This window comes from Ahaetulla prasina, chromosome 1, assembly GCF_028640845.1.
Source record: "Ahaetulla prasina isolate Xishuangbanna chromosome 1, ASM2864084v1, whole genome shotgun sequence".
Classification (NCBI taxonomy): domain Eukaryota; kingdom Metazoa; phylum Chordata; class Lepidosauria; order Squamata; family Colubridae; genus Ahaetulla; species Ahaetulla prasina.
The window spans coordinates 369966199-369993645 of record NC_080539.1 but is presented as its reverse complement, the minus strand read 5'-3'; the positions used below and the strand labels follow the sequence as shown (position 1 = coordinate 369993645).

Sequence of the window (27447 nt, the reverse complement as noted above, 5' to 3'; positions counted from 1 at the left end):
ACACATACACGCACATGCACAAAAGATCCAAGAGAATGAGTCAAAACCTCAAATCTTCCTTCCGGCCCAAAATCTGGTGCAGATTTCAGATTTCCACCAAAGGGATTTTTCTCACGTTGGGTGAGAAGCAAGTTTAACTTTCTTCTTCTTTCTTTCTTTTTTTTTTTTTTTTCCTTAAACCCTAAATTAGAAAACATAAAAACCAAAGAGAACGAAATAAAAAAAAGAAGAAGAAGAAGCAATCAGGCACTTCCCTCAGGCTTGATAGCTATTGCTTGGTTGGTAGTCAAGAAACAAAAGTATAGCACATGTAGCAAACTATGTGTAGAACAATAATTTAAAAAAAAAAAATCACAGTCTCAATAGAACTTGTAATTGGTGGAGGGAAGAAAACGAAAGCAAGAGAGTGAAAAGCAAGAAAGGAACGCGGGAAGCAAAGGATGGCTTGTTTTGCACAGTCGCAAAATAAAGTGGGTTTTCCTCTTTATGACGTCATCTAGGGTAAACCCTTTCGGCACGTATCCTTACAGTCAAGACGTACAAGGAGGTGGGGGAGGGAGGACTCACACCAGAGGCATTATATGGCACAAACTGAAGGTCCTAGCTGCACTTTATACTCTCACAGCTGAATAAAACTCATTATTTTGGCTTGATAGTCTGGGACACGTTTATCGCCGGATCAGACGGGGGGGGGGGGGAAGGATTTACTAATGCAACGTACAAAGTCTAAGAGGAAACCGCCTTGACTGCTGGCAACAAAGCAGGAAATTCACAAGGTGCCAGAGAGAGAAAAAGAGTGAAGCATGTCTCCCACTGTTTTTAAACTGTGAAATAAAACCTATTTTAAAAGGGGGCGGGGGGATCAGCTATTCTGTGGGGCAGACACAAAACTGAAGGTAACTGTGTGCTTAAAAAAAAAAAAAAAGGAAAAAAGAAAAAGGGGGGGGAAAAAAACCATTGCCACTCCACAGATCAGACAATTTGCAATCATTACATCATTAAAAATCAAGATTGTTTTCCTGTTGGTTTAAATTCGTGGGATTCGTTTGTCTTACTTTTCTTCACGACAAAAGGTCTCCCAAGGAGATTTGAGGGAGGGGCGGATTGGGAGGGTGGGAGAAGAGGACAGATTCATTCAAGGTCAGACTAGGTTATATTCCTTCAAGTTGAGTTGCAGGATGGTGTCCTTGACGGCGGCAAAGACAAACCGGATATTTTCCGTATCTGTGGCACAGGTGAAGTGAGAGTAGATAATTTTATCGCTGTCGGGGTTGAGATCCACGAACATTTTGAGGATAAATTCCCGGGCTGCTTGAGCGTCTCTCTGCGGGCCTGGAGACAGAACGGGAGAGAACCAGGATTATAATAAGGAACAAAAGACTATGATCAAGAGCAAGCTACAGGTTGTCCTCGACTTACAACGTTGGCCATTTAGTGGCCTAAGTTACAACGGTACTGAAAAAAAGTCACCTACCCCCATTGTTCACACAAATGACGGTTGCATCCTCCCCGAGGGTCACATGATTTACATTCAGATGCTCGACTGACTCATGTTTTATGACGGTTGCGGTGTCCCGGGGTCACGTGATCCCCTTTTGCAACCTTCTGACCAGAAAAGTCAATGGGGGAAATCAGGTTCACTTAACAACCGGGTCACTAATTTAGGAACTGCAGTGAGTCACTGAACAAATGTGGCGAGAAAAGTCGTAAAATGGAGCAAGCTCACCTAACAAATTTCTAACTTAGCAGCATAAATTTTGGGCTCAGCTGTGGTCTTAAGTTGAGGACTACCTGTATTCTCCAATTCTTGACCTCAAAAGGATGGAGCTCATTTCTCACTCTTCCCAAATATCATTGTCTCCTCTAGGATAGACCTGGGCATTTTACTGGCCTGTGTCAGGTCGATCAGAAATTGGAAACCATATGTAAATAAGTGTATGCCATGCAGGCAGTACCAGTAGTCCTCAACTTACGACCACAATTGAGCCCAGAATTTCTGTTGCTGAGAGACATTTGTTGCGTTTTGCCCCAATTTACAACCTTTCTGGCCACAGCTGTTAAGTGAATCACTACAGCTGTTGAGTTAGTAACAAGGTTGCTAAGTGAATCTAGAGTTTGCTTGTCAGAAAGTCGCAAAGACGATCACATGACCCCGGGACATTGCAACCAGCACGAAGATGACTCAGTAGCCAAGTCTGAATTTTGAACATGTGACCATGGGGATGCCCCAACGGTTGGGTGAAAAACTGTCAAGTCACTTTTTTCAGTGCCGTGTAACTTTGAATGGTCACTAAAAGAACAAGGACAACTGCAATGCAGCTATTTTTTTAAATATTTATGTATGTGCTTGCATGTGTGCCTAAGCACCTTCACAGCTCTATTGGTCAGGCCTTCCACCACTGTCCCAGTTTCTCATGTGGCCTCTTCTTCGGAAAATTAACTGCCCAGCCCTACTTCCTGCCTATCCATCCTCAATGCTAGCTTCCAGAGTTAGGAGGAAAGGTTAAAAAATAGCCATAGCAATAGCACTTAGACCAGAGGTGTCCAACTCAAGGCTCGGGGACCGGATCTGGCTTGTGATGTGGTCAGATCCGGCCCATGGGGCCCTCCTGGAAAATGTAAGGGGCCGGCCTGCGTTGCTTCAGCCCAGTCTATCCAATGCGAAGAGGAAACATCAGGCCAGCGTGGCTTCGGCCTGGTCTATCCAATGCGAAGGGGAAACATGGCAGCAGTTTGGGGAGTGGCATCAAGCTGGCCACGCCCACACAGTTGGCCATGCCCCCCACCCCACCCCCGCCCACAGAGGTCAACCACAGCCCTGATGCGGCCCTCAATGAAATTGAGTTTGACACCCCTGACTTTAGACTTATAAACCTTTAAACGCGAGCTCAAGACTTTCTTTTTTCACCAAGCGGGGCTGGCCTGATTGACTGATTTTAATATTTGGGGATTTTAGCGGGTTTTTAACAGGGGTTTTTATCTTTTGTATTTTTACCTAACAGTTTCAAGTATACAGCAGTTTAATTAGATTTTTAATTTTGTGATGGTATTTTAAATGGTTTTTGGATTACTGTCGTTTTACTTGCTGTACACCGCCCTGAGTCTTCGGAGAAGGGCGGTATAAAAATGTGAATGAATGAATGAATGAATGAATGAATGAATGAATGAATGAATAAATAAATAAATAAATAAATAAATAAATAAATAAATAAATATGCCGCTTCACAGTGCTTTACAGCCCTCTCTCCAAATGATTTACAGTGTCAGCCTCTGGCCCCCAACAATCTGGATCCTCATTTTACTGACGTCGGAAGGATGGAAGGCTGAGTCTAGATAGAGAGATAGATAGACAGATGATAGACAGACAGACAGACAGACAGACAGACAGATAGATATGATAGACAGACAGATGATAGACAGATAGATAATGATAGATAGATAGATAGATATAGATATGATAGACAGATGATAGATAGATAGATAGATAGATAGATAGATAGATAGATAGATAGATAGATAGATAGATAGATAGATAGATAGATAGATAGATAGACTGACAGATGATAGATAGATAGAAAAATGATAGGCCTAATACACTTCGGTTTTTAATTGGTTTTTTTTTTATCATTTTTCTATTATAATTTTTAAATGGGGTTAGCCAAATTGAATAAGATTTTTAAAATGTTTTTAAATCTATTTATCAAATTGTTCTAGTGTTGGCTTTAAACTGCCCTGAGTCCTTCGGGAGAAGGGCGGTATAAAAATCAAATCAAATCAAATCAAATCAATCAATAAATAAATAAATATGATAGACTGATGATAGACAGACAGATCAACCAACCGTATTTCCTGGGACTCTGCCGCCTCCCTCAGGGGGCTTAAGAAAGAGGGAACACTCAGGAAAAGTAGATTTCTACCGCAACCACCTCTTGGATCCACCTCTACAAACTAGCAGGCCAATGGAAAAGTTTGAAGCAGAGGCGCCTCCCACACTTTGCTGAAGCTGCCCTCAAACAGAAGTGGGTGCTACTACTGGGTGTGGCCTCACAAGCTAGCAGGGCTGATCCCCTATTTTAATTCCTGAACAGTCAACTTCTTACCATCAAACTCTGGAAAGTAATCCACAAGGTGAGAGTACATGATCTTGTCTTCCAAGAGATCTTTCTTATTGAGAAAGAGGATGACAGAGGAATTCTGGAACCAGGGATAGGTGATTATGGTCCGGAAAAGGGCTTTGCTCTCCTCCATGCGGTTCTATAAGGAAAAGCAGATTTATTTATTTTTTTAGATCCAGGGATGAAACAATAAACAAACAGGTAAACAAGGACTACGTCATTTTGGACAAGCCTTGCACAGATTGTCCTTGACTTATAACCACAACTGAGCCCAAAATTTCTATTGCTAAGAAAAACAGTTAAGTGAATTTTGCCCCTTTCTTGCCACAGTTGTTAGGTGAACCACTGAAGTTGTTAAGTTGTTCACAACCCAGCTGTTGTGAATCTGGCTTCCCCTTTGCTTGTCAGAAGGTCGTAAAAGGTGATCACATGACCCCGGGACATGCAACCGTCATATATGTGAGTCAGTTGCCAAGCTTCTGAATTTTGATCTACGGGGATCAAATGACTATGGGGATGCTGCAACCGTTATAAGTATGAAAAACGGTCGTGAGTCTCTTTTTACAGTGCCGTTACTTCGAGCGGTCACTAAATGAATCGTCGTAAGTTGACGACCACCTGTATATCTGCCCCCCGCCAGTTGTCTCATAAAAGTGTTTGCCATGACCGTTTTCAACCATCCCTTAAGTCAGTGTCTCTCAACCTCAGAAACTTTTAAGCTAGGTGCATGCCGGCTGAGGAATTCTGGGAGTTGAAGTCCAGATATCTTAAAAGTAGCTCAGTTTGAGAAACACTGCCTTAATCTCTCTGGGCTTCATTGTGGTCGTAAGCTGAGGACTACCTGTACACCTTGCATTCTCTTTTCCCTCTGCTTGCCGAGGTTTTTTGTTTCCTCCTGATTTTATGCCGCTCCTTTCAGAAAGATAACAATATCTAGAAATCCTGAAAGAAGGTTAAAATGAGCAAACAATTGGGAACAACTTCAAGTCTGCCTGCTCGCCAGAACCGTTATTATAAATGGGTACCCAGACCCGTCTCCTTGCTGCTTTCGTGTGAGGGGAGAACAGACTGCAAGGTTTGGGGACAAAAATGGAAAATGTTTGTTGATTTTCTATTTATTCGGGGGGGGTGGGGTGGGAAATAGAACCTTGGATCCACCAGGCCCTCACAGTCCAGCACCCAGTGAAGGACCCTGCAGGGCACAAATGATCACTTTGAAAGCCAAGTAGCAAACTTGGATCCCCCACCCATATTTTATGAGTCACTCTGGCCAAAGAGAACTGAAGGATCATCTCAGGCCTCCCTCTAAGGCAGGGGTCTCCAACCTTGGCAACTTTAAGCCTGGCGGACTTCAACTCCCAGCTTTGCTGGCTGGGGAATTCTGGGAGTTGAAGTCCTCCAGGCTTAAAGTTGCCAAGGTTGGAGACCCCTGCTCTAAGGCAGCCCTTCTGTGAGACCCCCATTTAAAAAATAAATAAATCCTGAGCCAGGAAATACAACTTGGGAAGGACAGGGGCTTTGAAGAATTTGGTCGTGGCCGAGATAAGGCTGCGATTCCGAGGGACTGGACAGGACCAAGGAAGCTGCTCAGGGGACAGGGCTGTCTCTAAAACGCTTCTTTGCCCAACCGTTATTCTCCCCTGCGGATGACTTTAGACAAAACCTATTATGTACAAATAAATGTACACAATAGGAGGAAAGTGGCTGCAGGGTCAGCAACTGACTGAGTAAACCAACAGCTCCCCAGTATTTCCAGCTTTGCGGACAGGTGGGGGGGGAGGGGGGAGGGAATATTTCCGTGCAATCCCACCCCACACACCAGTGGATTGTGCGTGCATGCACTCGCACAAGTGGGGGGGATGCACGCTGCCTGCCATTTCTGCAACCCGGTTGCAAACAGCTCACAGGGACCCCTGAAGTAAACTACAAGTAGTCCTCGACTTAGAACCACAACTGACCACAAAATTTCTGTCGCTAAGCAACAGTTCACTGGCTGTTAAGTGAGTCCATCCCCCCCCCCTCATTTTAGACCTTTCCTTTTCCTTCCTAAAATTTAACTGCTGCAGTTAAATTATTGCAATAGTCGCGTTAGTAACGTGGTTGTTAATTGAATCTGACTTCCCCATTGACTTTGCTTGCCAGAAGGTCATAACAGGAGATTGCCTGACTCCAGTGGGGTCATAAATACATGCCTGTTGCCAAGTGGCCGAATTTTGATCACGTGACCGTGAGGATGCTGTAACAGTCGTAAAAACGGTTGTAAGTCACTTTTTTCGGTGGTGGTGTGACTTTGAACGGTTAAATGAATGGTTGTAAGTCAAGGATTTCTAGTCTCATTTTGCTCACTCTTGTGCTCCAGTGTCAGGCCTGGAAACCATACTAGACTTTAAGGTTCCAGACGCTGCCACATTTTTCCCCTGAGGGGAAGAAGGGGGGCTGAGGGGTATGGTAACATTCTTCAAGCGGTCAAGGTCGGATGGTGTTCACATCTGCAGGAGGAGTGGCGGGAAGATATTCGAATGAACTGGGAGAACATGGGACCATGTGACCAGCAAAGGGGTTAGGGGGGTGGGACTCTTGGGGTTTGTATAACTGGGAAAAGAATCCGGAAATTCAGTTTTGGAATTTCACTCATCGTGTGCCAGTTTCCTCATGCTAGTAAAGAACTCTGAAAAATAATGGCTTCTGAGTTTTTTTTATGCAGAAGAGGTTTTTCTGGAACCTTGACATCCAGTATGAAAGGTGACAAATGTTGAAAATGGCACACTCACTGGTATGTCCCAAATCATCTCTTTAAAAGTATTCGACAAGGTAGCTTTCCAGTCGCTCCACCGTCAACGGCAGAGCAAACCCCGCACGCCAAGGCCGGCTGCTAATCATTTTGCTTACCTCGTTATCAGATTCCACCAGTACTTGGTCGTATTCGCTAAGAGCTACTAAGAACATGATGGAAGTTACGTTTTCAAAGCAGTGTATCCACTTCCTCCTTTCTGACCTTTGCCCACCAACATCCACCATTCTGAAGAGACAAGAGGGGTGGGGGACAACAAGAGTGAATGCTCATTGATCGGTCAATGTTCCCAATCCCCAAGACCAAATTAAAAAATAAAACATAGAATATTCAATACGTTTGCAACAGCAGAATTGTTTGGGACCAGCAAGGCTGGTGCGAGAAAGAAATTTTGTGCAGTGGTGCTTATTTCCTTTAGATTTCCTTATTTCTAGGTTGAATCTCTCCTTGATCAGTTTCCATCCATTATTCCTTGTCTGGCCTTCAGGTGCTTTGGAAAATAGCTTCACCCCCTCCTCCCTGTGGCAGCAAAGCTGGCTGAGGAACTCTGGGAGTTGGAGTCCACAAGTCTTAAAGTTGCTAAGGTTGGAGACCCCTGGTCTAAAGCATGTGAATTTTTGGTTTGTTTATCCATTTACATACATGCCACCTTTATTGTTTTCAAAAATAATTCAAGAGGGGAATACACACAATATTCCTTCCTCCTCCTGTTTTCCACACAACCACCACTCTGTGAGGTGAGTCAGGTTCAGAGACAGCAACTGGACCAAGGTTACCCAGCTGGCTTTATTGCCTAAGGTAGGACTAGAACTCACAGCCACGTGGGGATTGTCCTAAGGTCACCCAGCCAGTTTTCATGCCTAAACCGGGACTAGGATTTACCATCTCCCGGTGATTGGCCCCATTTACCCACCCGGTTTTCATGCCTAAGCCGGGACTAGAACTCGCAGTCTCCTGGTGATTGGCCCAGCCTAAGGTGGGACTAGACGTCACCGTCTCCTGGTTTCTAGCCCGATCCCTTCACCACTATTACTGCCATAATTATTGCCATTCATTCATTCTGAGTGTGTCAGAAGAGACTGCAAGGAGCCTCTCATCCTTCCAAGGATCATGGAACTTGGATAAGGTCCTCATGTTGCTGAATACTTTATCCCTAGAGGCTCAAAGAGCATCAGTTTGTTATAGCAGGTTCAAAACACTTGAGCTAGAAACCAGGAATCTATGAGTTCTAGTCTCCTCTCCCCGTCCCTTCTCCCCCCACACCCCATGCATAAAGTCAAGCTGGGTAACTTTGACCCAGATGATCTCTCTTTGCATCAGAAAGGAGCGATTGGCAAACTGTTTCCCAAAACTTTGTCAAAACAGTGGGGACTAGTCCAATCACCAGGAATCCATTCATTTGAAGCCCCTCCCAAAAAGAGGTTCAGAAGGCACCTTCTTGTTTTTCTTTAGGAAGATTATGAAAACCTTCCTTTTTTCAATGAGGGTGTTTTTTGTTTTTGTTTAGCTCCAGCTGATCGGCATAAGACACTTCCTCTATAGCTGTATGTTTTTGTTTTTACCTTTAACTGATTATTTTATTGGTTACAAAGATTTGGTTTGTTATTACTCTGTAGTCCATTGCCTAGGGGTTTTATGACTGAGGGGGTTAACAAATATAACAGACGGACAGACAGACAAAAGGCAGGCCCAGGACTGAATGACTAATTCTTGCTATTCAAAATACGAGGATTAATAAACCCGGTAACCATCTCAAAATCCGTAATTTTTCTCTCGCTTTTTTTAAAGCTCCAGGTTTAATAGCCATATATTGCCATCGGGGAAACTGCTGCTTTATTGTTATGATCCTTGTTGTCATAGAAATCCTTCCTAATCTTATCTCTGTTTGTCATTGCTTTCCCTCCTAAGATTGATCTCCTCTTTATGTCTCCAGCAAGCTCTACCATGTTTATCTATTCCTGAGCCCAAGAAAACAAATACATCCCCCCCCCCCCCAATCTTCCTTCATTTCTGCAACAGCAAATTCACACTGGTTTTATCTTTTTAATATTTAACATGAACTCAGATTAGTCACTTCCCATTGTTGTGTTTATAATTAGGTTTTCTAGCTCTTCTTTACTTTCTGCGAGTGTAACCTACGTATCTCAAGCAACGCTGCCACAATAATTGTTGATTCCCACTTTTCTAATCCTGCCATTTTTTAAACTCACTGTAATTTACAGAGAGGGATGTGATGTATTCACGCTCCCTTTCCTGTTCTGAAGTACTCAACATTCAGCAGCTTCTAGTTCCCCTAAAGCAGGGGGGGTCCAACCTTGGCAACTTTAAGACCTGTGGACGTCAACCCCCAGAATTCCCAGCTAGCTAGCCAGCTAGCTGGGAATTCTGGGAGTTGACGTCCACAGGTCCTAAAGCTGCCAAGGTCGGATATCCTGCCCTAATGATACTACAACAACCAAGTGTTCTGATTCACAATTAGCCTTAACATCTTCTACATTCTAAACAATCATCTAATCATTAAACAAAATAAGCCATCCTATATTTTTTTATCTTTTGTTAGAAAGCTGGTCTTGGCTCATTTGACACTTCTCCCTCCTTCTATGATATATTTTATATACGCGCACGCACACACATATATGTATATATGTGTGTATGCAGACCAGGTGCTTCGACAGAAAAACACTTAATATATATATTAACACTTAATATATATATATATATTAACTATATATATATATATACCCTGTGTGTGTGTGTGTGTGTGTGTGTGTGTGTGTGTGTGTGTGTGTGTATACACACACACACACACACAAACTATATATGTAGTTTGGAAAGGAGAGAGAGAGATCCCAAACTCTATGGTCACACCATTTTGTTCCATATTTTTGTGTAACATATTTGACAACGTATTTGTTTGTCCTTACTTTACTTTGCTTTAACTCTAAAGTTTGTTTTAACTTACTTTACTTTGCTTTAACTCTTCTCCTAACATTTAAATGGGCATTACAGCTGCGCCTGTATTGTCTTACTGTACTGCCTGTCATATCTCCCTTTCTGCTGATGTCAGATTTAATTTCTCTACAAATGTTTCTGTGGTTTTGTAATCCTGTTTCCCAGGATCCTGTTCTCTCTATAGTTTCTCCATCTTCCTTCTAAGAGGCCTGTATTAATTCCTTTCCTTAATTATTCTTGAGGTGTTTTATCTTGGCTGCACATTTTCCTTTTTTTAAAAAAAAATTTATATTGCTTTTCTTGTCCTTAAAGTTTCCTGTCCTGGTTTCTGGCCCAATGCCTTGACTACTAGACCAAGCTGGCTCCCATATGAGATAATGTTACGAAGGGTATTCCTGATGACATTGTGGTCAGGGTCATAAAAGCTAGAGAGCTCTTCCACCACATCAAAGTGACAATCTCTTGGGAAGGCTTCATTTATTTATTTATTTATTTATTTATTTATTTATTTTATTCAATTTTTATACCGCCCTTCTCCCGAAGGACTCAGGGCGGTGTACAGCCAAGTAAAAAATCACAATATCAATATTAAAAGAAATTAAAACAAGCATATTATAAAATGGCCAGATTTAAAACGAATTAAAATATTAAAATATTTATCAACAAGACACAGAGAAACATAGCAATAGCAATAGCATTTGGACTGATATACCGCTTCACAGTGCTTTACAGCCCTCTCTTAAGCAATTTACAGAGTGAGCATATTGCCTCCAACAATCGGTCCTCGTTTTACCGACCTCGGAAGGATGGAAGGCTGAGTCCACCTTGAGCCTGGTGAGATTCGATCTGCCAAACTGTTGGCACCCGTGATAACCAGAAGTAGCCTGCAGTACTGCACTCTAACCATTGCGCCACTGTGGCTCTTGGTAAGAAAAAGCATTTTTCCCCACAAACTCCATAGACACATGTAATCATATTAAGCTTTTATATAAAGCAGCCTGTAAATATTAGATGTCCATGGAAGAAAGTTACCTGAATATAATGTTCTCGAGATCAAAGGGGTATTCTATGATCCCAGTTGTTGGGACTCTGACCCGCAGGACGTCTTGTTGGGTTGGGAGGTACCCCGGGGTGGCAATACGATCCACATCGGTAAGGTAGCTGCAGAAATCATGTATGAGGGAGGGATTAAAGAGGCTTAAGTTTGGCAGCCACATTAAATGCCTTCGAAGAGAGAAGATTATAATGGAGAATGATGAAAGAGATACAGAAGGACTGCTCTGTTGCTCAAATTTTCAAGGCTGGTTTCCAACAATATCCCACATCCAAGAATACAGAATTTATATCCTCTGCTTGTAGTGAGGTATAAATAGTCCGAAACCTTTTATCTAACTTCCCATCACCTACAAAGATTGGCAGGTTCTCCTGGTTACAATTCACCCCAAGACACAAAACAAGGCGAAGGATTTCTCAGCCAACTTGACTGGGACGTTCTGGGAGTTGAAGTTCACAAGTCTTAAAGTTGGGAAGTTTTGGAGACCTCTGAATTACAGTTATCAGCCGCTTCCTTCTGAAAAGGTGATTTAACACCCCTAGTCCTATTACTAACCTGGATCAATGTTCCCTAGATTCGTGGAACTGGTTGAAAAGGAACTGAGTGGCTGTTCTTTAGGTGTGCAGGGAAGAGAGGTACATTTCATATTTAATTTTCACCAAATGTCTCCGGTCCAGAGATATTAAGAATTGCACACAACTGGGCATCCCATCTACACAACGTTTGATGCCTGGACCAAGGAATCTAACTTGGATGCTACTCAGCATGAAAACACGAATGCAGAAATGAACATGAGCTCCTGAGGCTTTTCAGATTTTAAAAGAAACCTTGATCAATACAAACAGCAAAATTATGGCCATACTCGGACCACAATCTACGATCAAGGGGGAAGGGCCGTTTCCAGAGGGGCAAATGGGTTCTGCGTAGGTCCTTCAAGATGATTATCAATATCAAGCAGATGAAGACTGCAAAATCTTAAGTCCAAATATTTTCTTCCACCCCACTGACGTTGCCCCAACACCAACTTTTCCTCACCACTTTATTCCAATCTAAGACCAAGGAGCTCAAAAGGCAAATATTATCCTGGGGGTGGATTCTATGCCCAGGACACGGGAAGCAACAATCTACTCTATTTTGCCCCATTTCTCTCATTCTGAGTACCATCATTCAAAAAGAGCAGGGACAAATTGGAGCAGATTCAGAGATTCAAGAGACTGGAAACCAAGCCCTATACAGAATGATTCAGGTATGCCTGGCCTGCAGAAGGCACAACTGAAAGCTGATACAACATTGTCAAATAAACAATACCGTAATAATCTAAGACGATATACATAGGAGGAATGGTTTCTGTCGTTCCAGAGGAAAGAACCAAACCAATGGATTAAAACTACCATACTTTTCAGAGTATAAAATGCACCCCCCCCCAAAAAAGAGGGTAGAAATGTTGGTGTGTCTTATAAACCGAACACAGCCATTTTGGGCCTCCTGAAACCCCGCCCCGTGCGTCCCATTTTCTCCGAAAACAGACCCGTTTTTCACGAAAACGGGGCCTGCAGCAGGTTTGGGAGGCCTGCAGAGTGCTCCTGGGGGCCAGGGAGGGCATATACGTTTGTTTTTTTCTTGTTTACCTCTTCAAAATCTTGGTGCGTCTTATACTCCGGTGTGTCTTATAGTCCGAAAAATAACAGTACATAGAAGGAAGTTCAGGCTACTCAACAAGAGGAACTTTCCGAAGTCCCTCTTCCTTGTAAGTTTTCAGGAAGGGAAGATATAAAAATGTGACAGTAAGTTGGCTTACTATTTAGCGGAGTCAGAGAGCTGGTATTCTCGCCGCCGGTCATAACATTCTTGGATTCCTGGGTCATTCCACAATGTCTTAATTGCACTTACATAGGGTTGTTCAAAGGATGAAACCTTTTCTACATCCACTTCTCGGATCAGTAGTGCGTTGGCCTTCGGGATGAGAGGAGAGAGCAAATCTGGTGTTTGTTTGTTTGTTTATTATTCAATTTTTATACCGCCCTTCTCCCGAAGGACTCAGGGCAGTTTACAGCCATATTAAAATAACAGATATAAATAACAATATAAAATCAAATTAAAACCAAATATTTAATGGTTCAACTAAATATCAACTAAAATGGTCGAAGACCGATTTAAAACCCATTTAAAATTACACTAAAATATTCCTTAAAAACATATGCCGTGTTAACGGCTTACTCGGATCTTATCCCTGCCCTTTCAGCAGGAACTGATTTTTATTTACTTTATGGAGATTCTCGAGTCACCCAGGCCACAGTTGTCCCAAAGATGCTTTTTTTCAAGAAGGCAACTGGACTTTCTTGGTTTTTCTTCGAAGGCGTTTCGCTTTTCCTCCAAGAAGCTTCTTCAATTCTGTTCTCAGAAATTCAATATTTCAGAACTGAAGAAGCTTCTTGGAGGAGAAGCGAAACGTCTTCGAAGGAAAACCAGAAAGTCCAGTTGCCTTCTTGAAAAAAAGCATCTTTGGGACTTTTATTTACTCATTTCCTTTTCCTATCCTGCTGCTGGAGCTGCATGTTATCAACAACAGAGCAGGAGGATCCAGTGCAAAATTCAGCTGGTGATCAATCCGCAGAGCATTTCCATCCCATAAAAAAGCACCCTTTCCTTTAGACCAGGGCTGTCCAATCTAGGCAACTTTAAGACCCATGGACTTCAACTTCCAGAATTTCCCAGCCGGCATGGCTAGCTGAGAATTTGGGGGATTGAAATCCACAGGTCTTAAAAGTTGCCAAGATTGAACAGCCCTGCCCTGGTTTAGATCTATCGGACATGCACCATCCAATAATATGGCATGGGATAAAAGAGATTAAAACAGGTTTCTGCCTCCCTACCCAGACATAGATATACAAGTAGTCCTCGGCTCCCACTCATTCATTTAGTGGCCATTCAAAGTTACAACGGCACTAAGAAAAGTGACTTATGACCGTTTTTCACATGTATGATGGTTGCGGCATCCCCATGGTCATGTGATCAAAATTCAACAGGTTGGCAACTGGTTTGTATTTATGACGATTGCAATGCCCCCGGGTAACATGATCCCTTTTCGCGACAAGCAAAATCAACGAGGAAGTGAGATTCACTTAAAACTTAACAACTGCAGTGATTCACTTAACAGCTGTGGCAAGAAAAGTTGTAAAATGGGGCAAAGTCACTTAACAAATGTTTCACTTAGCAACATGCATTTTGGCCTTATTTGTGGTTTTAACTCGAGGACTACCCGTACTTTGATTCTTACAAAAGCCAACTTCTAAATCTAGTTTGCACTGGTCTTTGAGGTCTCTGAATTATGGAACCTGCGCGGCCGACCTCTGCAAAGTGGACAGGACAAAGAAATTGCAGACTTTTGTTTTTGTAAACTAGACAGGCTTATTGTTATAGGAATATGTTACAGAAGTACATACTGTTGTGTAAGAGCAAAAAGTTGTGGTTGTAAGGTTGTTACCTTCTACTGTGCTAAAGAGAGTCGGGAGTCGGTGCCTTTTCTCCTGTTACACTATATCCCTTCTTTTTCCCTCCTTTTCTTCTTATTTTGTCATGATCTTTTGTCTTTGTATTTTATACTTTGATAAACTAATAAAAAAATTAAATGAGGAGGTAAAAAAGGACAAAGAAATGCAGACTGCTCTGCAGCGATAAGCCTCACCTTATTTTGCTCATATTTGTATAGGATCTTTAAGGTCTCCATAGCCCTGATCATTGACTGCATGGCAGTGAAGATATTCTGGTACACCAGTTTGGTGAAACCCTTTTTATCCTCTTCAGAGTAGCCGGAGCCATGGATTATCCGCATCTGTTTAATGAAGGTGCTTTTCCCACTTTCTCCTGTGCCTGGAAAAAGAAATATGGGACAGGATAGGATAAAACAGGTTTTAAAACACAGCAACTTTAAATGGAAGTTTTAGTTTTCTCTTGCTTTATCTTCTGGCATGAATTTTTATGATACAGTTTGTTTTTAAGAGCCGGCAGGGCAACACGGGGATAAAGCAGCCTACAAAAAGCCTTATAAAATAAAATGGTATGCTTATAATAGAAGCTGGCACTTCTTTCTGAAACAGAAGGTTAATTCTATGTTGCAATCCTAGCGGTAAAAGATCCTCATATCGACCCTTCAGCGGGAGGGCTAAAAAGCTTTCGTTACCCTTCAAATCACCCCACCCTGTAGTGAAAAGCTGCTCTGTGTTATCCAGTGTCTTCACTGAAAGAAGAAAGTGAGAATGAAGATGATGAATGACATACCTAAGCTTAGTGTGGAGACAGGAACAGATTTTATATTACTGTGATAGGAGAAAAGCATTCTGCGCATGCGCTGAGGTACAGTGGGATCGCGAGAGCAATCATTGCCACGGAAACTAGTTCTGGAGCCTAGAAATGGCATTGATCTTGCTTGGTTCCTGGTCGCATTTATAAAATTGGGTAAATTACAAGCTCTCATAAATAATATGATAAAGGGTAACTATTCAAATTATGGGATCACTTTTTCTCAGTTGCTCAGTTCAAACAACTTTCTCCCAAACCATCTGACTGATTACTTGTCAAAAATCCATTCTTCCTGGCTGACTCTTTATTTATTTATTTATTTATTAATTAAACTTTTATACCGCCCTTCTCCCGAAGGACTCAGGGCGGTGTACAGCCAAGATAAAAAGCAGTAAATATACAAAGTTAAAAATCAATTTAAAATACCTATTCAATAGTGGCCGAATTAAAACCGTCAAATTGACCAACCTAAAATACCCCATATAAAATTACAGAAAATTTAAAAATTTAAAATTTAAAATTTAGAAATTTAAAAAATCTAAAAAATCAGTCCAGTCCCGCTTGGATGAATAAATAAGTTTTTAATTCCCGACGAAAGGTCCGAAGGTCAGATAAAATAATTCTTTACTCAAACATCTTTATGAAAAGATGGAAACCGTATTTTAATTTTAATACAGTGAAACATTTAAAACATGCCGTGTTGGAAGCTTTTAAGAGGCATGCTTATTACAACTTCTAGCACGATCCAATGCTGTTACAATATTGTCATTGTTACAACAGTGTTATCCAACATTATTATAGTATCTATCAAAAAGAAAAGCCAGTATGCAGAAGCTGATACACTGATATACTGGCTAACAGTGCAACACCCAATTTTAATTTCATCTCAAAAGTTTTGTCCAGAAAGGCTGTTGTACACCTCAGAAATTAGTCATCGAGAAAAATGAAGAGGCTCTTCTAAGCCTTTTGCCTACAATCATCTCCTTTGGAATATTTTACTTTTCTGACTATTCGCAAAAGACCCAGCATCACCTGTGTGACAACTTTCTTGTCGCTCTGGCATAGTTTGGCTCCCTCCTAGTTATACCTTATCCCCAGAAGCAGTCAGGGGACATGTCTCCCTATAAGGCCCTGAAAATTAACCTCCCTTGGCCAGTCTTTTAATTGTGTTCGTTGTGAGAAAGGAGGGGTTGCAATATTCTATTGATCTGTAGGTCTAATTCTTTACTCAAACAAGTAAAGGTGTTTTTGACAAGGTGATTTTTTCTTTTTCTCAGTAGGGGTTTGGGATGAAATTCCAAACCATAGTTTACCATGAGAATTGTGTGAGGAACATACATATATATATATTTTTCACGTGCTACTCTGAGTACAGTAGTTTAAATGAAGCCAGTATGCCCTCACTTTATTTTAGATATTTATATGTTGCTTCTCAATAGTACTCTGAATATTTAAAACATTCCTTCAACATCCAGCTTACACTCCTTGACAATATTTAAGCTCTGCATTGCTGGCCTATTTTCAAGATTTTTCTTTCTTTCCTGACCAAACTTTAGCTCTTCCAATTTTACAGTGCTTCCCAAATCTTCAATCCCATGAGAAAAACCCATGCAAATACAAGTTAAGTATCACAGCCTATTTAAAATATAACCCTTTTCTAGTGGTTTTGCAGTGAGGCAGACTGAGAAAATGTGAGATTCTATGTTTCTGTGTTATTTGAATGAAACCCTTTGAAAGCAGCTGTGTCCTTTTATGTATAAAGATTTCTATTCCATCTCATTCAATTCATCCATCAGAAGTTGTGGGTGCTTCATCATTGGAGGTTTTTAAGAAGAGACTGGACAGTCACTTGTCTGAAATGGTGTAGGATTTCTTGCTTGAGCAGAGGGTTGGATTAGAAGACCTCAAAGGTCCCTTCCAGCTCTATTCTGATTGATTGAAAAACTCCTGGGTTGGCTAATAAATACATTCACAAACTTTATTGGAATGGCAAGACTTTGAATGGGCCAATAAACCTGTATGTATGTATGTAGTTCTGGAAAATATTTTCAAAGCCCACGATCCCATATTAAAATTTTAGGAGGCAGTATCTTCTTCCTTATATCTCTCTCTTCACAATTATGCATTATTGTGTAAGATAGAATAACTCTGAATAACCACTAGATGCCAGCACCAAACTTTAAAAAGGCTGTTCTCTCCAGGGCAGTTTTAAACTGGCAAGAAACCTAGAATTCCTGCCACTAAATTTCAATTACTTTACGACAGGACAAATATGGCCAAAGTAAGTGGTAACAAAAAAAGGCCTGTGGATGCACAATCTTTAGAGTTTTCCTCAGGTACGTAGAGGAGTCACAGTGGCCAGCATTGGCCTCTTGAATGGCAGGAAATGTGAGGTTTGTGGACTATCTAGATCTGGTATAAATACTAGGAACCCAGCTTTTAGTGTGATTAATAGAGTAATTCTTCCTGCCTCACCCAACCAAAACATCAGCCAGCAACTGATTGCAGCAATCCAAGGACTGGACAAGATCCACACCAGGTTGTCTCTTGCCAACCAGCTTCCTCTCTAGAAACGAAAGCCAACAACTTTGGGATATGTTTACATGACTTCACCAATTTTCTTCCTATGCAAATAGAAGATAACACTTCTAAAGGAAACACACCAACAGTACTTTATATGAGTACTCACACTTTTTTTTGGCAGGGCAAACGTGAGTGGTAAAAATTAGCAGCTTATGCTGTGTTAAAAAAAATGCTCACAGAATAAGAGCAGATTTTTGCTTTGGCAAACAAAGGACAGCTCAATTAGAAAGGCCTACTCTTTTCCTTCTCACGCACAGACATCAACACTAAGTCAGGACGACTTTAGGGGGAAAACTTTTTTAAAATTATGACATTTTAAGGATTCTCCAGTGGACTGGGAGGGAATCCGTGCACATCATAATTTCCTCCAGATGATGCTACTGCTCAGTGACAGATTGGCACTGCGGAGAATTTTCCTCATAAGCATAAATTGTGGGCACATTTAATAGAGTGACCAACAACTGGAGTTCTAAATGTTCTTCATAACCATAATGTGGCTACTACCTGACTTCTTATATTCAGTAAACAAAAACAAAATAGTGTAGTACATCTGAACAATTCTCGATAGTTAAAAATAATTATGCTCTAAATAATCAGAAATAGTAACTAGTGTTATATACAAAAATGATTTTTTTTAAAAAAAATTGAAATTATTTCTACCTACAATCAATTTGTAGGTGTCCCAAAATTTAAAAATTGCCCCAAACTTGCCAAGACTGTAGCAATTTCATTCCCAAGATTCCACAACATTACAGAGTTCTTGTGTGAAGTGTTGTGAGATTTCAGACAAGAAAATGAAAACTCTGCAGCTCTTCTGCCATTTGAAAAGTACTGTAATTTGTCATCATCCCCTAGAAGTGTTACAAGAGCTACACTGCCTAACCAACTTTTATTTTATGTAAAACACTGCAAATTAATGAAAAAAGATTTTGCATTATCTTCAGAACTGTGTATGGTAATACATTTCTGAAGGTTACCTAAATAAAATCTTTTTAAAAAATTAAACTTGACAAATACCATTCTGACAAGCAAAGTTTCTAAGTTAACCTTAGAAACTCCATATAGAGATGAGCAGCATTAACAAAGCACAGTGCTCTATTTCAGGTGTCTCCAAACTTGGAAAATTTAAGACTTGTTGGCTTCAACTCTCAGAATTCCTCAGTCAGCCATGCTGGCTAGGGAATTCTAGGAGTTGAAGTCCACAAGTCTTAAAGTTGCCAAGTTTGGAGATTTGGCCTGGATAGTTGGAAGCCTTGTCTTAGCTCACTTGCTAAGAATCTAATAGCCATGTCACTATCTCAGACTAGTCAAGTAAACAATTCTTAAGACTGGTAATTGGTGTGAACTTATTTACAAGGATTTAATCCTATATCCATTTCTATTGTCAGATCAGTATATTTCTAGTACACTATTAGCTAAAAAAGAATTTGTTTTTTAAAAATGGTCATTATTTCCTGACAAAACAGCACCATGTTTTCTATTCCAACTGAGCAAAGATATATATATACCTTATCACTTAAGGGTTACTAACAAATCATAAGGATAAGGGACAAAACAACAATGTCAAAGAACACAAAATAATCTAACACAATATGAGTGCAAGAAATTGTGTACACTCGTGAGACAAGATCTGAGGGGATTTCCATGACCGTTCTGGCTAGCAATAGTAACAAAGTACAAGGATGTAGGATTTCTTTCTTTTAGAGAAAGACCTAACAGTAACCATTCATCAATGTGTCTATATAATTTTAAGAAATACAAACAAATATCATAGAAGAAAAGGTCTACATTATGGAGACAACAGTGTATTCAATTAACCTTTTGCTGACTTGCTTTCTATTAGCTCTCCTCCATAATCTAATAAGATATTTCAAAAAAATACCACTCTGCAAATTTGTTTTGTAGCCAACTGCCTCGATTATATGAGACCAATTTTTTAATAATGTGTCTTCTGCTAGAGAGGTTGAAATTTTTGTATCTTCCAGTGATGGAGAAGAGTTATTCACTGCCTGCTATTTTATATTTCACTTCTCTTTGACCTAAAATCCAGAATTGAAGTCAGCATACCAATAACTATGCCTGTAACTTAAACTGTCATATAAACACAGAATCAGTACTTATCAAAGTATATTTCAAAAGTAATGTCATTATTTGGTTTTTTTAATGAATGTTTAAAATACACTGTAATACTAATGTTGTATCATGCTACACAGCAATAACTCGTTGCAAAAGATTTGTTTTAATAGTTATTACTAGAGGTAAAAGAAACACCACAATCATTTAGATGAGGGCTAAAGTCTGGCAAGAAACACAGTATGGAACCAAAACATGGGAAGGCAAAGGTTAGTTATGGGGAAGATTGATTGTTAATGATATAAAACGACATTTCTCAATCTTGGCAAGTTGAAGGCAGATGGACTTCAACTCTCCGAAGCTGGCTGGGGAATTCTGGGAACTGAAATCCGTGCACCTTCAATTTACCAAGGTTAAGAAAAACTAATATAAAAAGATGTAGTATTATAACTGGAAATTTCCTGTTCCACAACTATAATAAGCACCCACAATGCAACAAAGATCCATATTTCAAAATTTCTCTTTTCATAAGGATTACCTCATGAAATTACCATGGAAAAATATTCATTAGATTTTGAAAAAGTGTAAAATATTGAATCCACTGGTAGGTTTTTTTGCCTTTTAACTCTGGGCTGTATAAACAGAACATCAATGTAGTTGAAAATTAATTGTGGGACTGATGGACTGCATCCCTAATTCAAAACAGGAAACCAGCCTGAATTAAATCTGAATCCAAGACTCTTAGGAGCAACAGAGATTTACAAATCAGGTATGCAATTTTTTTAAAAAAAATGTTCTACTAACACCAGCATCTTGGTCCTATAAGATCTGAAGTGACAGAGATTTATTTCCCCCCAAAAGGTTATTTCAACTAAGAAATGGATTAATAGTGCAACTGAAAAAAATTCACCATTCTGTGAACCCAGAATGCAAAGTCTGATGATTACAATGAAGCAAGTCACCTGTTGCCCAATGCAGGCCTTAAAAGGCTTAAAAACCAAGCCTCCAAGCCAGAAGCCCCCAAAACAAGAACACAACCCTCATCAGACCTATTTTCAGGATTGAAAGCTAAAGTTTAAAACCAAATCTTTAAAAATATTGCTAAAGCTTAAAGTTCATAAACATTTATCCTCACCGGAGTATGTTTCATTTGGGACACAAGGCAGGCAGGCAGGCAGAAGCAAAAAAAAAAAAAAGACTGCACAAAGCTGTACGGGAGGACTCACATCACTGCAAACATCAGTGATGAAAACTGTCAAAAATGACACAGAGGAGAAGGAATAGCTCAATAGAAAAGAAAGGAGGAGAGCAAATTCCTTTGAAAGCATGGAAGACTGAAAATAAGGTTGCTAGGTATGAGGAAGTAATGTATCTAAACAGCACTGGCAGACACTGTACCAAAGGAAGAGAAAAGTCACCAGAGAGGGTGGAGAGAAGAGGATAGAGGCTTTGTACTTCATGCTTTTGAGAGTAAGGCAAACATTCCACACACACAGATGGAGACAATTATGAAGGGGGTGACTTTGGAACAGGGGGAGGGGGAGGCAACGAAAAGGCCGCTGTGAGATCCGTTTAGCTAGGAAGCAGGATATAAATTATAGAAAAACAACACGGAAGGAATCTAAAGGGTTGCAAACAAGACTAAAGGAGGATGGGCAGGACGAATATCTTATAATCTATGTCTGCCATAGGAAGGATTTTTTTCTCTCTCTAGTGAGGGGGAATGCAACACTTATATAAAAGGAAGGTGGCCAGTAGTCAGGAAGAGTCCCTAACAAGAGGGTTATTGGCTAGGCTAGGGAATATAGATCCCAGCACATCCACATCATACAAGGTCGCTCAGTGAAATTATAGCCTTCTCCATCAAGATTCTGACTGTACCTGCTCTTCTTGATACCCGGTTCCTCTCCCACTGGGATTAGCCAATTCCCATTACTTTAGACCATGCATCTAATAATTATTACCATGGCTACTTCAAAACTTTCCTGTTTCTTAATCACCTGTTTCTGTTTGAGAAATGCCATCCTCAACCTGCATATAAGCCTATCAACCGGTTCTCTGGGCCTTATCAAATTATGCATGTTAAACTTATTACCATCCTTTCCTTCTCTGGAAAGAAGAGATAGAATGAACAAGGCCAGAAAAACATATGCTCAAACATGGACTGTTTCTAAGAGGTGTGAGGCTAGTGGAATATTAATCTCAAATTAATGGGTAATAACAAACTCCAGGGGGAAAAAAATATTTTTTTTACAAAACTGACTGCAGTTCCTTACATTCTAAAACTCCTGCTTAGAGTACAAACGAACAAGCAGAGTTTCCTGTAAGAGTTTGATGTTAATCAATGTAACCTCCCTCCCCTCTCCTCTCAATCTTCTTTTCTAAACAATCTCCAATATTTTGGCATTTGAGATATTACTAAGTATGTATACCCAACAACAGCCAGGCAAAGTACAAAACAAACTGACAGTGTTATTTTTTTTTTAAAAGCTGACCACCACAGAATTAGAAAGTGACAGAAATAAGGGTGGTTGAAATAGGATGCAAAGCCCCACAAATAATTGGAGGACAGGGAGCGAAAGTTAAAGACCGAAAAAGGGTGCAAATGAGGATATAAAAATGAACAAGATTTTAATGCACACAAATCCTAGAAAATTATTCCTGCTGCCAATTACAGTCGCTTCAGTAAAACCTCACACAATCGATGATCGAACAGGCCCAGCAATGATATATGCTCAGAATATGTTGAGCTGATCTGTCAGGAAATGAGGGAGAGATGGGAATAGAAGCCAAATAAATCCCACCCTAATATCACATGGGATTCAGAGGATGGAGGAATGACAAATGCAGGAAGAAGAGAAAAAGGCCCTTACACGGATTTCCATTTCAAGAAATTTCTGGGGAGGTTTTGGGGAGGAAATGAAACTCTCCCTTTCTTTTTTGACCCTACCTCAGAGGGTTGCTGTGTATATTAAGGACCCACAAAGACGATGAAGGATGTTGCCTAAAAGAAACCATCTCCTCCCTGTATAATAGGGATGTAAAAGTCCCCCTTAAGAAAAGGAACACCTGAACTGTCTACCTGGACAGCAAAGAAGCCTTGAACCCCTTCTGAGGCCTGTCCTAGCTCTCTTCCTTGTGAGGATGAAAAAGCAGAGAGTGGAAAAGGGCCCTTGAGACACTCAGCCTGAGCAGGGAGGCGGGCAGGGAGGATTAGACAGAAGCAAAGAGAAAGGCAGGCAGGGCTAGAGAAAAAGAAGCATCTCTCTCATAAATACCATTAAGAAAAGCAGAAAAGCCACCTGACCCATAGAAAGTGAGGAAGACAAACACCTACCAGAAAGGAAATTGTAGGTAGAGTAATGAAAGCACACAGAGATACATGCAAACAATGGCAGATGCATGTCTGTGTATATACACACTACCGCATATATCACACTAATCTAAAACTGTGTATATATAAATAATTGCATATTTAATATACATATAATTGCATATATATAAAATTGTGTATACAACTCATATTTATTTGCACACACACATGCATGATTGCACACATATACAATTGTATATATCATATACACACATGTACATATAATTGTGTGTATCTCACACATATATAAAAATTGTGAACACCTATCAGACATGTATACACATCACATGCACACATATACATGTAATTGTATAATCACACACACACCTGTAAATGCATGATTCCAAACATATATACTTGTGTTCGCATATCACACAAGTGTACATATAATTGTGTGTATATGTCACATACACATGTATACAAATAGTTGTGTACATACCAAGCATGTAAATATAACACATGTATACAAATAATTGTGTGCACTTATCAGGCATGTATCTATTACATGCACACATGTATACATATTTACTAATAATTGTGTGCACTTATCAGGCATGTATATATCACATGCACACATGTATACATATACATACACACATATATATATACATAGATACACACACACATATATATGCATACACATGACATACACCTGTATATACATGATTGCAAACATATATACTTGTGCTTGTACACAACACATACACACAGGAAGACTGTGTGTACACATCACAGACATCTATATACCGTGCACATATGTATACATATAGTTGTGTGCACATGACACATACATGTATACATATAATTGTATATCACACACACACACTGTCCATACATACGATTACATCCACCAAGCTCCCTTACAGACGCATTGAAGCCACCCAGCCGTCTATACCGACACACGTGTCCACCCACAGGGGATGTTCAGACGTGATCCTTCAAGGGACCCCCCCACCCCGAGGGAAGCCAGAAGCCGCTCCGATGCCACCGCGGAGGAGCAGCGGGCACCGCAGGCCCTCGGGAGGGAAGCGGGGAAGGAGGACCCTCCAGCCGGGCGTCGCTCGGGGCGGGGAAATGCGCAGCAGAAATAAGCCCGGGCCGAAGAGCCGAGGGGGGAGCCGGCCTTTCCGGAGAGCCTGGGGAGGAGGAGGATGGGGCCTTCCTTCCCTCCCTCCCTCCCGCTTGCCCGGCCTCTCCCTTCCACCGCCGGACTGACCGAGCAAGAGCAGCTTGAGCTCCCGGCGGGCGTCGCGCTTGTCCCTCCGCAGCTGCTTCTCGATCTCGGCGTTGATGCGCTTCGACTCTTTCACCTCGTCGCTGAGGCAACAGGCCATCATGGACTCCAGCGTCATGGCTGCTGCCGCCGCTGCTGTTGCCACCGGCACGGGCGGAGCCGGCGCCGCAGCCGCCGCCACAAGAGGCGGCGGCGGACGAGGAGGAGGAGGAAGAGAAGGCGACGGATGAGGAAGGGAAGGGCCTCCTCAGGCGGCGGCGGCGGCGGCGGTGGTGGTGGCGGCTTCGCGCTCCCGGCCGCCCGGCCGCAGCGGCGGCGGCTCCGGCTGCTGCTGTTGCTCCGCCGCCCCCTCAGCGACGGCGACCCAGCCCCGTGACGCCAACCCGATTTCCCAGCTCCCCCTCACAGCACGCGGTCAACCGAACCTTCCTGCGAGCACCAGCGGGACGGACGGCGGCCGCGCCCAATAGGAAGGCGGGCGCGCGCGCGCGGGCGGGTGCGTAACGGCTCCCCCCCCTCCTCCTCCTCACCGCACCCCGCCTCTCCCTTCCAACCACCACCACACAGTGACTGACAGAAAACACCGGGCGGGTCTGATTGGCCGCGCGGGACGGAGAGACGCGACGCGGCTCGGCCAATGGGCGAGCGAGCCCCCTCAGGCGGGAGGCGGGGACGGCGGGGCGCCGCCGCCGAGAGAAGAAAAGATTGGTCCCGCCGGCCGCAGGGCGACCAATCCGAGCGCGGAGGACGGGGTGGGAAGAAATCCGGGAGGTTTTGCTGGCGTGTGAGGAGGCAGAGAGGGTTTTTTAATTATTATGCGAGACCCGCCCTTTTTTTTTTCCTTAGGGTTTATTTATTTATTTATTTAAAGCAAGGTTGGTTGTTAGATAAGAGATGGCGTGGGGGGAGGGGGGGGGAAAATATACGGTCTCAGAGTTTAGCTAGAGTAAGGGTTGCGCATGCGCGGGGCGAGTAGCGGGGGAGGACGCGCAGCATTATGGGTCGGTGGAGGACTTGGGGGCATCGAGTGGAACGGGCTAGAGGAGCCCCAAAACGTTTTGTTTTATTTTTATTTTCAAATAGCGCCTCTGTGCACGTGCAGAGTGACGTTCCCTCTCCTCATTGACTTTTCCCGGTCCGTTTTGCCAGAATGTATATACGTATGCAGCTGCAAACGGGGAAATAATTCCAGATTTAAATAGAACCCCCCCCCAACAAAGGCCTTGACAGACACCTTTGCACAAGGCCTTAACTTGCCCCCGAGGGTGTTGTGTGAATCCAGTTTGCTTGATGCGTGTACCATTCAAGGGCGCATCCTTGGCTGGGTCCTTGCTTTAAGCCAATTTCTGGGTTTTCATACAGCATTGGAAACGGGAGGCTAAGAACATGGACAGGGGGTCCTCGACTTACAGCCCCATTCGTTTAGTGACCGTTCAGAGTTACACCACCACTGGGGGAAAAAGTTGTTTTTTTAATTTATTTTGTCACAACAGTATACACAAGCATCAACATAAATCAGCAAAATATCATACAAGCATATATATCACTCTGCTAAACAAATAATTCCATCAACACTGTCAAACTATTTACTGAATCTGCACTACTATTAATCTCATTGTGCCCATCACCAATCTTTTTCCACTTATGACTGTATGACTGTAACTTTGTTGCTGGCAATCCTTATGATTTATATTGATATATTGACCAATTGTGTTGTAAATGTTGTACCTTGATGAAGGTATCTTTTCTTTTATGTACACTGAGAGCATATGCACCAAGACAAATTCCTTGTGTGTCCAATCACACTTGGCCCATAAAAATTCTATTCTATTCTATATGAGCAAAAGTATGTAATAATTGTATTAATTTGATACAATGAAAGGAAACAATAGGACAGGAACGGTAGGCACTTTTGTGCTCTTATGCACACCCCTTATAGTCCTCTTAGGAATGGGGTGAGGTCAATAGTAAGACAGTCTTTGGTTAAAGCATTTGGGATTCTGAGAAGAGACTATAGAGTCAGGTAGTATGTTCTAAGCGTTAACAACTCTGTTACAGAAGTCATATTTTCTGCAATCAAGATTGGAGCGGTTGACATTAAGCTTGAATCTATCAGTGGTTTTGGGGTGAGTTATCATCTGTACGCTGACGATACGCAGCTGTACTTTTCCACCCCGGACCACCCCAACGAAGCTGTCGAAGTGCTGTCCCGGTGTCTGGAAGCCGTACGGGTCTGGATGGGGAGAAACAGACTCAAGCTCAATCCCTCCAAGACGGAGTGGCTGTGGATGCCGGCACCCCGGTATAGTCAGCTGCAGCCGCAGCTGGCTGTGGGGGGCGAGTTATTGGCCCCAACGGAGAGGGTGCGCAACTTGGGTGTCCTCTTGGATGGGCGGCTGTCGTTTGACGATCATTTGGCGGCCGTCTCCAAGAGGGCCTTCCACCAAGTACGCTTGGTGCGCCAGTTGCGCCCCTTTCTTGACCGGGATGCCTTATGCACGGTCACTCATGCCCTCGTAACTTCCCGCCTGGATTATTGCAATGCTCTCTACATGGGGCTGCCCTTGAAGTGCACCCGGAGACCGCAGTTAGTCCAGAATGCAGCTGCGCGGGTAATAGTTGATGTAACACCTCTCCTGCACAGTCTGCACTGGCTTCCTGTGGTCTTCCGGGTGCGCTTTAAGATTTTGGTCACCACCTTTAAAGCGCTCCACGGCTTAGGACCCGGGTACTTACGGGACCGCCTGCTGTTACCGTTTGCCTCCCACCGACCCGTACGCTCTCACAGAGAGGGCCTTCTCAGGGTGCCGTCCGCCAAACAATGTCGGCTGGCGGCCCCCAGGGGCAGGGCCTTCTCTGTGGGAGCTCCCACGCTCTGGAATGAGCTTCCCCCTGGTTTACGTCAAGTGCCTGATCTTCGGACCTTTCGCCGTGAGCTGAAAACGCACTTATTTATTCAAGCGGGACTGGCCT

At 42.2% G+C, this 27447-nt stretch overlaps 1 protein-coding gene across 1 annotated transcript; it reads right to left on the bottom strand.

The window, feature by feature from the left end:
• On the bottom strand, positions 1-25008 carry GNA11 (G protein subunit alpha 11). The gene is made up of 7 exons (XM_058163573.1): positions 24457-25008; positions 14598-14782; positions 12711-12865; positions 10891-11019; positions 7005-7134; positions 4101-4254; positions 1-1332 (listed from the first exon to the last, which is right to left on the bottom strand). The coding sequence occupies exons 1-7, from the start codon at positions 24590-24592 to the stop codon at positions 1142-1144; spliced, it is 1080 nt and encodes a 359-aa protein (XP_058019556.1). The 5' UTR covers positions 24593-25008; the 3' UTR covers positions 1-1141.
• Positions 25009-27447: the final 2439 nt, after the last annotated feature.

Coding starts and splice junctions, on each gene's coding strand:
- GNA11 (XM_058163573.1), bottom strand. CDS start 24,592: ATGACGCTGGAGTCCATGATGGCCTGTTGCCTCAGCGACGAGGTGAAA. Junction 7,135..10,890: donor CTCGAGAACATTATATTCAG/GTAACTTTCTTC, acceptor TTGTCTCTTCAG/AATGGTGGATGTTGGTGGGC. Junction 1,333..4,100: donor TTACTTTCCAGAGTTTGATG/GTAAGAAGTTGA, acceptor TTCTGTCTCCAG/GCCCGCAGAGAGACGCTCAA.